Raw genomic sequence first — 11,730 nt, forward strand, 5'->3', positions numbered from 1 at the left:
ACACGTTAATTGTGTTCCTCCTTGGAGCAGTTTGTTTCATGCATGGGTTTTCACAAGTATCCAAGAAGGCCGATAGATTTTTGTGTTGGAGAATTAGACAACTAGTGAATGAGTGATCAATCTCAAGATAAAATCCATGTGTGAGTTTTGACTTATTAGAGGGAGAGGGGTGTGCACGTGTGGGATAATATCTAAAGATGTTGGGATTATTTGGAGTAAATTAAGGACGAGAAGTAAAAGGGGAGGAGAACTTGCAGTTGGCGGGGAGGATAACACAGAGAGAGAGAGAGAGAGAGAGAGAGAATTTCAGTGTGATGTTGATGGTAGTTAAACTTACGTATTTAACGAATATGAAATTCTTGAAGGTAAATCGGGGCGTTAAACTCTTAAAAGATAAATAAAGAGTAAATTACAACTTGATAACAAAATATATGAAAATGTCTTTTGTCAATAAAATTGCCAATACAAAGAGCTCAACTTTTTAGTACTAATCTTTCCAGGCTAAAGCTCGGGGAATAAACTTTCTCAGTTCCACAATATAGCCAATAAAGGCGAAGCATGCAATGATACAAGTGGACACAGCAAGCGCGATAGCATGTGCTAACACGGCAAAAGTAGCTGCGATGAACGCAATCATCAGGAAAAACATGGAAACTATAATAAGACCCACCGCTCCAATATAGCGCATCAAGTAACGTTCAGCTTCCTCATCGTCCGATACAGAATATAACAAAGCAGCGAGGCACAGAAATATAGATGTAACGGAGCATACCATGGCTATGGTGTTGGTTACGACAAATGCTATGAAAGCTGATTCTCTGGCTAGGATTGCCATACCTTGGTCTCGACCTTGGTTGCCATCATAGCCACCTGGAATTGTGAAGGCCGCTGCGAAAGTGATCGTGGCTATAAGTGCAGCCACTATCACCAAAGTTTGGAATAGATTTACGGAAAGCTCAAATGCATCATGTTTTTCCTTATCTTTAGCCTCTTCTTTTCTTCGAATTTCAGTTTCTTTTCTCATTTCTCTTTTCTGTATTTCATTTGTACGAGCTTTCTCCAATTTTGCTAAGTTGACATGAGCGTTGCAGGCTAGGTTTCTCCCACCACCAATTCCGGCCGAATCCATAAAGGTCTCATCCTACATTTTTTGGTTAGTTGATCAGTTGAAATACGAAGCATCTAAAACAGTAGCCTTTATCATAGACCATATAAACATTTGACCAAGTGTCCATTAAACCACACTAATCTCTGTTTTCTAAAGAAAACCAATGAGAGAGAGAGAGAGAGAGAGAGAGAGAGAGAGATTGAAAATCAATAAAACTATAGATTATAATCCTGATTTGATATCAAGCATGTTTGCAATAGTTGTGGGTATAGATTTTATATTTTAGTTTATAGCTTGAGATTCTACCACAGTCCACAGATTAAGATTAAGATTTTAAATTTCAGTAGAAGCAAATAAACAGATTTATAATTGTGAGCTTATCATTAAGGTGCAATCAAAGCTAATAGCAAAAAAAACTGAAAAATAAACTTTTCTAAAACTTAAGACCTAATATCTGATCCGAAAAGTTCAAAAAAAATTACCCAAACCCAACCTTATAACTTTCAGAATTTCATTCATTTTTTAGCTTTTCAAAATCCATAAAATCTGAGAATTACTTATCTAGAATATTTGGTAAACACTTAACAAAATAATTTTGAAAAACTAAAATATCAAAATCTGTGAGTATAATTTCTCATAAACACCCACGCCGTAGTAGCTAGGATTGGTTTAAAATATTCTAAACTTGACAAATACTACTATCCTTATTCCATGTACATCGGTTGTAAAAGTTGAAGTCCTACCTCCATTATTGATTATTATCAATCACACCCTCAAGAGATTACTATCAATCAGACCCACAAGAGTATTTCTGGGTTTTGTCAAATGCTTTTTTTTGGTTTATATTTGGCATATGATTGTCAAGGGTTTGGGTGTCAATCTAGTTGGGATGCATTCCTCTTGTTGTGATACCTCTTTGCATGATCTTTTTAAATTTTTGTAATAATTTAAAAAATTAATAAAATCCTTCTTTTACGTTTTACAATTCTAAAAAAATAAGGGGAGTCGTAAACAAAAGAAAGGGAAATTCCACGAATAGTTCCTATAGTCTCTCTCAAGTCTCAATTTCATCCCTGACCTATCTTGATTCCAACGATTCGAACCTTTAATTTTTGAACGGAAGTAATGGTCTAATTGGTCTAATCCGTAAGGCTTTTAAGAAATTGAACAGACGTTTGGGGGCACATGACTTAGTATCGGCAAAATTGTAACTTTTGTTTTTTGAAAGGCAAAAGAAAGTTTTGTTAAACTTTGAATTTGGTACAAAGAGTCACTACAAGAAAAATTCAATTGGGTGACGAATGAAAATCGTCACAAATTGCATGTTTTTCGTCACAAATAATATAGGTGACAAAAAAAAATTTGTCGACTAAAGGTTGTCGAGGATTCATACCTAGTGACGAAATCTATTTTTCCTCACCTATAGTACCTTTTGATGACGAAATATTTTGTCACCAAAAAGTGAATAATTGGTGACGAAATTTTTTTCCTTGCTAATTGTGCTTTTTGATGACGAAATTTTTTGTCATCAATTATTCCTTTTAGCGACGAAAAAATTCGTCACCAATGTGACACATCGGTGACGAAATTTTTCGTTGCAAAAAATGTTTTCATATGGGAAAACAAATCATTCTTTCTTGCTCCTGCTGGGTTTCGAACTCGGGTCCATTGAGTTTTTCGCGCAAGTTCCAACCAACTGCACCACACACACTTTTCAGTAAATATTTGAAATATCTAATATATAACACATATGTTTAACATGAAAATATATTTCGAATGTAATTTTGAACCTTTAAACATTAAAATTAGCAAATTTGATAAACATGAAAGTTGTAGGCAATTGAGTTATTGTTCAAACCCAATTTGAATTATCTCAATCGGAGTTTTTAGTAAAGAGTTACGTCCGAAATACATTTAGTGACAAAGCGCAATTTATAAATTTCGTCGTGAAAGGTGCCCATTTGACGACGAAATATATTTTTCGTCACTGAAAGTGTTAAAATGGTGACAAAAAATAATTTCGTCACAAAATAAATATTTTGTTACTAAATTGCTCTCATTTGGCGACGAAATATATTTTTTGTCACCAAATGATTATCTTTGGCGACGAAAAATAATTTCGTTACATTTTTTAAGCTTTCGGCAACAAAAAATGTATTTCGTCACCAAATGGGTACCTTTGGTGACGAAATTATTTTTTTCATGGCTAAAGAGGTATAATTGGTGATGAAATTATTTCGTCACGGAAGTTATCAAAATAGTGACGAATTTATTTTTTCGTCGCCAAATATACTCATTTAGTGACGAAATTAAATTCCGTCACCACTTTTTCGTCACCAATTTTAATTTTTCTTGTAGTGAGTAAAGAGAACAATGATTTTGACGGTATCATATCCCTAAACAAAGCTAAAAACAATATTGACAAGATATCAACTAAGGAAACATCAATTTGGACAAGTCTACACCTAGAAGGACCAAACCCACAACTAAACATCCATTGTACGAAACTTAACTTTTCCCTCCAATTACAATTGACATCTCCTTAATCTCTAAGCTGTAAATGAATTGAGTTATTCGTTAATTGTTAGAGATTCGACTCGGTAAAGACTTATTTGAGTTCAATTCGTCTACTAAATGAACCGAATCGAAGCTTCAATTCTAGTCTCGTTTCATAAATAAGCCGAATATGAACCTAACAGTATTTGGTTCAATTAGGCTCGCGAACCTGGAGTATGAGAATTTCATATGTATACATAGTAAAAATTTTAGATCTCGTACAAGTATAAACATTTACAATTACTAAAAACTTATCTATGCATATGTTTTTATGACTTTATATATTTATGAATGCATTTTATGTACGTATTCACTTTTTATTTGCAGATCGAATCATAATGAGCTTTGATAATGCCAAAAGTGTAGTTGCAGTCAATTCAATGGCTGTCTTATCCTATGCCAACGAGAAAGCACGAGCTTTTAAATCTCCTCTTCACAAACGACCCACAAGACTCATTCTAATTAAATGGGTACTTCCATGTGCAAGTAGGAACAAGCTCAACACTGATGGATGTTGGTACCAACTCAACCAAAATGTAGGCTTTGGAGGGCCATTCAGAGATGGAGGAGGAGAATGGGTTCAGGGATATTATGCATGGAAAGGTCTCGTGCGAGTCTAGCCAAGATCAAAGTAGAAATTTGGGGTATCTATGGAGGACTGACTATAATTCTGGAGAAAGGGATGACAGAAATTATGATAGAATCTGATTCGCATGTGGCCATGAATCTAGTTAATGAAGGCAATATTGCAAACAACCATCCACAGAGAGATGATCATGGATGCTCATGCTATTCTGAACAGAACGAACTCTACTCTGCATTACATATTTTGGGAGGCAAATCAATGAGCTAAACACTTGGCAAGAGTTGGAGCCGAACAACATGAAGATTTGGTGGTTTTAACGGATCAACCACTTTCAATGAGGGAGTTTTGGATTAGGGAGTGCCTTAACATGAGGCAGATCATTAACTAGGGTGTTGCCCTTGGCTATTTGTATTGGGTCTGTATAGTACTTTAAACATGTTTGCTACTTTGTTGCGTTTCTTGCCCTTTGCCTAGTTAAGTATAATATTCCGAAGTATCAAAAAAAAAGTATAAGTATATGATGTTATCGGCTCATTAAGGCTCATGAACAAGCTCGAGTTCGACTCAAATCTAGACAAGTTCAGCTCGAGCTCGGCTCATAAAATTTCAATGAGTTCAGCTCGAGTTCGCTAAAAAACTTATGAACAAATCTGAACATTCTAATATTCGGCTCGTTTAAAACACTCTGGCCACCACTACCACCACAATCACCACTACCACACTTCGGTGATGCCTGGGTGGATGGCCGGCGGTGTCTTTCTGGTAGGTTTGGGTTGTTGAGCTTAGCCTATGTCCCCTATGGGTATGCTTTCCTGGACTTGGCTTATGTTTGCTATGAGCCTTGTTTCGTTGATTTGGGTGTTTCCAGCGGCGGGGTTGCGGCTGGTAGTGGTGGTGGTTAGCTGATGTGCGTGTTTGAGGTTGTCGCGGTGGTAGTGTTTCCGTCGGCGGGATTGCAGCTGGTGGTGGTGGTTTGCTGGAGTGGGTGTCCGAGGTTGCCGCGGTGGTAGTGCGGGCGGAGGCGGCGTAGAGCTTGACTGTTCAGATCCTTTTTGTTTTGGGCTGTTTGTTTCGGACCAGGCCCTTGGAGATTAGGGCTTTACTGCTAGGGGCCTGGCCTCTAGGTGCAGTTTGGGCTCGGTTCCAAACTGCTTTTTATTTTTGGGGTTTTTACTGGCCGGTCCTCTTTTGTCAATGTCTGCCCATCCAAGTCCATCCCATGTCAAGTTCATTCCGCACAAGTCCTGTTTTAATTTAAGTACCCAAAATATCCTAGCCTCATCTAGAATCCTCGCAAACGTCGCCGCCTCGTCCCTCAATTTTTGGACCCCCGTGCTCTCGCACACCTCCAGAAGCTCCGACTAGCAAATGACATCCTTCCCTTCCGTCCCCAACAACTTCATCTTCAACGCATCCACATTCACCACCAGCTCCAACTCCGGTGACCAACCCTTGGCGAAAATTGCATCGGCGTTACGCATCTAGCTCTAGTTATGACGTTATCGGCGTCAACCTCTCGTTACTGTCGTCCATCGGAGAGACTCATCGTCACGCACCTCCAGAAGCTTCGAGTACCAAGATCGGGACCAGCTGTTGATGTCGATTACCGTTTTGGAGGTAGGGACCGTACTCGGTGGCGGAGAGGTGCATCTTGATGTCGTCGAAATTTCGCACTGGCAGAGGTGGTTGTCATCGGCGGCGGTGAGCAAGCCAGATCTATAACCCCGGCCCTGAAAAGAGGAACTTCTGGGGTCTATGTTTTTTTTTCTTTTTCTCTTCAACCTTTATGCCATGAGCAAGCCACTGAGGTAGATATGTTTATACGTGTACAAACTGTTAGTGCAATACAACTATTCTTGTTTTGTTATGCAACACTTTGATTTACAACTATACAAACGTATATTTGGTGTGAATTCTTCATTTGGGGTTTGTATTTATTTTGAACGTGTGAATTTTTTATTTGGGTGGGAATTGTATATTTTTTTAAGGATGTGAATTTTAGAGGTGTGAATTCTACAAAATAACGTGAATTCGGGAGGTGTGAATTCTACAAATGAGTGAATTCTGTGGGATGTGAATTCGGGGGTGTGAATTCTTGTAAATAGGTATGAATTCTGCAAATGAGTGAATTTTGGGGGATGTGAATTCTCGGGGTGTGAATTTTTACAGAGTGGTGTGAATTCTGCGATATAAAAAGTGATAAGGGCAAAGCATCTTTAAAAAGGGTCTTGATAGGATAACATTGAAAAAAAATGTTGACATAAAACTCCACCAAAAAATAGGACCAGCCCCGTTTCGTCTCCGCGTTCCCGTCCAGCCCAACACGATGTCGTACCCTATCCGGATAGGCCCCGTTTTAAGTGAATTTTATGAATTATTTTAGAGGGGTGTGAATTCTAAATTTAGGATTGTGAATTTGTGTAATTTGAATGGGCATGAATTCTAGAGGTGTGAACAGTACAAAAGGGTGTGAATTCTGAAAGGTGTGAATTCGTGGAAGTGTGAATTCTTAAAAGGGGTGTGAATTCTGTGAGGTGTGAATTCTTGAAGGTGTGAATTTTGTGGGTGGGGTGTGAATTTTGGAGGGTGTGAATTCGTGGAGGTGTGAATTCTGTGGGGTGTGAATTTTGTGGGCGGAGTGTGAATTTTGGAGGGTGTGAATTCGTGGAGGTGTGAATTCTTGAAGGTGTGAATTCTATGGGGTGTGAATTTTGTGGGGCGTGTATTTTTGAAGGTGTGAATTCTTGGGGTGTGAATTCTGGGAGTGTTGAAATAGTAACAAGGGTAAAATAGTAAAAGCATCTTTAAAAAGGGACTGGATGGAATAGCTCTACAAAAAGGGGTTTGCATGGAACTTCAAGTAAAAAATGAACCCGGCCAGGAATTTCTCCTTTATTTTTCTGTTCAACATTCAGTTGGATTTCCCTTTCCTTTCCTCTCCTCGATGTACCCTTTGTCGAGATTATAATAAAATTTTGTTGCCTATATAAAAAAAAACAACCGAACACCACCAATTCTGAAATCCCACTGATCTTCAATGGCGTTGAAGAACTGAAATTGGAAAGAATGATGATTGAATGGTAAAACCCACTTCAGGTCCCCACCAAGATTTTATTTTAACATTTCCCCCCCCCCCCCCCACAGCAAACGAAACATTTATAAAACTAGAAAGGGTTACATCGAGGGAGAACACCGAAAGAAAAAAAATGCTTGGGTGGGCGAGCATTTAATTTATTTATTTTTACAATATATTAAGCGCAATATAAATTCCTATCGATATAAATTACCAAAATACTGCTAAGTAAATCATTGTAAATATTTTTCATAAGTCTAAACAGTAACAAAAAAAGTCTTATTTTACCATAGATGTATACAATCTTGTACAGATATATCTATTCTCTAACCAAAAAAAATAAAAAATCTATAACCCGTATTAGATTTCTTATAGACATGCACTTCCAAGCTAAGGATCGGAGTATGGTAATTCTAATTTTCAAAATAATTAATTTACATAGGCGGGGCTAGATAAATTAGAAAAATGATGGGTGCGCAAGTGAGCTTATAATTATATAGTTTTAAAGATTGAAAAAAAAACTTAAGAGATTTAAAAATTGGGTATATATGGAGGTCGCCGTGGCACATCCGCCCATTATCCGTCCATGCATAAATCGGAACCGTGTCACTTAACTACATTTTTTTATAAAATGGCGTAGCTTAATTACATTTACAGAGAGGCATAGGCAAAAGGTGTGGCTGCAGGTTTCGGTGGTGATGTTGGGGTGGTTGTGGGTGGTTGGGTTGGCGGTTGGGTGGTTGGGTTGGTGGGTGGTGCAATGTGGACGGTGGTGGCGGTTGTGTATGGGCGGTAGCAGAGTGCTTGTATGTTTGTCCGGTGGTTTGAATTGTATTGGGCTAGGGTTTGTTTTGGATCTTAATTTGGGCCAAGTCCATGTGGCTCTATTTTTTTTGGGCCCTAGCCTTCTGGGTGTTAGTGGGCTCATCTTTTTTTTTACTTTTTTCAGCCAACCCTTGGTTGGATTCCTCTCTCCCTCTCCCTCTCCCTCACTTGATGTATCGTTTGTCAAGTGTTCTTAATAAAACTTGTGTTGCCTATAAAAAAAAAGTGGCTTCCCCTTGTTCACTCGTGTGTCATTATCTATACTAACCAAGACTATTCAATAAAAATAGAAGCAAGCTCTCCCATTAACTCTCTCACCCCTATGGCATTCTCCTAATAAAGTTCATTTTCTTTGTTCTTTTCCTACAATTTGCAGGATACTAAAAGTTAAAAATCAAAGACTAGAAAAAATTTCAAACTCCCTCTTATATTCAAACCTTCTCTCTTAATAAAAGGAAATGATTTTATACTCTCCTTTTAATCATACACACTCCTTTTTTTTAATTTTTATCCACATGAATTTATAATATTATCCTTGAATGTGTGAAATAGTGTATTGAATAAAGGACATGATAATAAATTCAAGTGAATAAAAACAAAAAAAACGAGTGTGAATTGTTGAAAGGGGAGTGTGAAAATTAATTCCCTAATAAAATACCTACATTCAATGTTAAATTGAAAATTAATGAGAGGTCAATAACATTGAACACAAATATTGTTTTTCCCTTGAGGGATAAACAAACATTAAACATAACAGAATTTGTTTTTGGCTTGAGCAACTCCAACCCAAGTCTCCAAAAAAAGACCCATAGAATGAGTTTTTATTCAAAAAATGGTTATAGAGATTGAGACTATTCATTGCAACTACAACCATACTTCTCTATATCCATCTCTATATTTCAAAAACTCACTTGTCTCAAAAAGAAATAATAATAATTTTCACTCATTTTTTCTCTAAAATTTAACAGCTCATCTTGCACATTTAATCTTCTTACCTATAATCTTGCAAAAATATAAACTTTTATTTCTAAGACTTTAACTAAACATGTTCAATATTGGGCATTTTTGAAAGGCATGCATCGTCAATGTCTTGTAAATGATATAAATTTAATAAAAAAATAAATTTATGGAGTAAATTAATTTTACGTATATATACTAATATAGAGCAAAAGTACAAAGGACATGGGTGGTTTTAGAATTTTATATAATGAGAAAACAACGGTAAAGTAAGAAATATAAGTCAAAAAGAGTGAATAGTAATATATAGTAGTTAAGTCTCTACTTTGAGAGAAAGTCTCTATGTATACAGAACCAAATTTGGGTCTCTAAATAGAGGCTGAATATAGAGCTTGATTGGAGTAAAATGATTCTCTAAAATAGAGTGATAGAGCAAAATGGTAGAGAGGTAATTAATACTATTGATCTATAACAATTTTTCCTTCTTTCTCACAAATTTTCTCTCATTTTCAAACTTTTCTCCTACTAAATTTTTTACATCTAATCTTAAATGGTAGAGAGGTAATTAATACTATTGATCTATAACAAATTTTTCTTTGTTCATGTCCATATATAGCACGAGCTCTGTGCTTCTATGTATTGATTGGATGATGAAGAAGAGGCATAACAAAATGGAACGTTTGCTTCTAACAGTGATGCAATGAGAACATATGTACTTACCACAATATATCTTTCAGCAAAGGTCGACATCCTTTCCTCCATAAAATCGGACCACACTAAATCCACGGGAGTCATGCTTTTGCCATTGAAAGCATGATGATCTGCTCTATCATGCGTCCATAGCTCATTAGCGTAGCCATCGGAAGCAATAAGTAGATGGAGAGGTGTGTTACCTTCGTTGTCCTTTTGGTTTATAAGTTGCCCAACCCAGGACTTCCTTAATATATATCTAATCACTGAATCCCTGTTCATGTCCACAGCAATATGAAGGGCATTCTGCCCTTTACTATTGACCATCTCCCAACAATCTGGATTGTATGATAAAAGCTCTTCGATTACAGATACATGCCCATGTGCTGCGGCGATGTGAAGAGCTGTTTCCAGACCGTCCTTGTTTGTAGTGGTAATGTATGCCACTAATATATCCATTGCTAGTAGTTCCGTAACTGATCCCGTTCCACTCTTATTGCATGCAGCATAGTGAAGTGGAGTCCACCCATACTCATCTGCTTGCTTGATTAGATCTTTCTTCCATTCCAACAATGCTTTTGTAAGTCGACCTGAAATTAAGAAGATTCGAGAAAGGTTAACCATTAATACGGAGTAGTAATTAACGAAATAATTGTTCAGCGGGGTTCCGAAATACCCAACCGCAACCAAGCATATATATCGTTGAAGGATCTGATGATCATGATGCAAGAGAAGGAAGAAAAAGTGGATATACGAAACTAATGTGGAGTAATATATATGAAAAGTACTCTTCATTTTCAGAAAATTTGGTCTATGCTAGCAATTAGCATTTCCTTTTTTCCCTTTCTAATCTGGTATACGCGTGGAACCTTATTTTCACTGAGGTAGTTTTTAATCTTTTGATATGTTCGGAGCCTTCTCGATCTTACTAACAATTTCGAACTTATGAAATTAGTTTGGTTGCAACAAACCTGCGAAGTAATCTTTAAGTGCTGCAGCATGCAATGCTGTTCTTCCACCAGGGCCGCCATAAGTTGGCGATGTGCAAGTTTCCAAGAGCGTAACCACTACGTCCTCGCTACCTTGCTCAGCAGCCAGGTAAAGTGGAGTTTCCTTAGCATTGTTGGTGGGATGTTGAAACTCAGGATCTTCTCTGGTTAACAATCTGACCACTTCCAAGTACTTGTCCTTTACCTTTTTGAAGTGGCAATTCTGCACCGCCATGTGCAAGGCCGTGTCTCCGTCAACATTGGTCGCCCTTAACATCTTCTTACCTTCCCCACTCCAGCCGCTTTCAAGTTCTTGCTCTATCTTTATTGCGAACTCTATAAGCGCTTTGACTATGTCAGAGTAGCCTTCCCTCGCCGCCATATGAAGTGGAGTTTCGCCTCTGTTGTTCACTCGGCGTAACAACGAGGGGCACACTTCTAGGATCGCGGCCACACATTGCAATTGGCCGAATTGGGCTGCCACGTGGAGAGCAGTGTTTCTATTGGCTGTGGCTTGGCTTTCTAGTTGGTCAAAGTGTTGCCGGAGGACATCAACTTTGCCTTCACTAGCAGCATTGTACAGGTTACGATCCATGGTAAACTATACAACGAAACACTTCTTTTTTTATTTGCTCCGGTGACTACAATGAAACACTTTGTTAATTTATAGTGTCAAGTACCACCCTGGCCCCAAAGTTACACCAACTATTTCCTTCTTCATCACTCCATCTTTATTTTATTCTGTCGTCACTGAATTTCTCTCTTTTCCCGCTTTGTTTATGTTCTCTGTTGTGTGCCTTTTTGTAATTCTTTGCTTGAAAAACTTTCAAAGGTATAGTTGTTTAATTAGCTTAATTGCCTTTGGTAGTCTTTTGACATGCAGAGTATTGAAATGTGTTAGTTAATCAATTATTCAACTTAGTATTACATTGGGTATTTAGCACAT

At 37.6% G+C, this 11,730-nt stretch overlaps 1 protein-coding gene across 1 annotated transcript; it reads right to left on the minus strand.

Annotated features, from left to right (window-relative positions):
- Window positions 1-421: 421 nt before the first annotated feature.
- On the minus strand, window positions 422-11,416 carry LOC131324197 (ankyrin repeat-containing protein At5g02620-like). The gene is made up of 3 exons (XM_058356051.1): window positions 10,767-11,416; window positions 9,826-10,385; window positions 422-1,141 (listed from the first exon to the last, which is right to left on the minus strand). The coding sequence occupies exons 1-3, from the start codon at window positions 11,377-11,379 to the stop codon at window positions 488-490; spliced, it is 1,827 nt and encodes a 608-aa protein (XP_058212034.1). The 5' UTR covers window positions 11,380-11,416; the 3' UTR covers window positions 422-487.
- Between the last annotated feature and the right edge of the window lie 314 nt (window positions 11,417-11,730).

Source organism: Rhododendron vialii, chromosome 4a (assembly GCF_030253575.1).
Source record: "Rhododendron vialii isolate Sample 1 chromosome 4a, ASM3025357v1".
NCBI classification, from domain to species: Eukaryota; Viridiplantae; Streptophyta; class Magnoliopsida; order Ericales; family Ericaceae; genus Rhododendron; species Rhododendron vialii.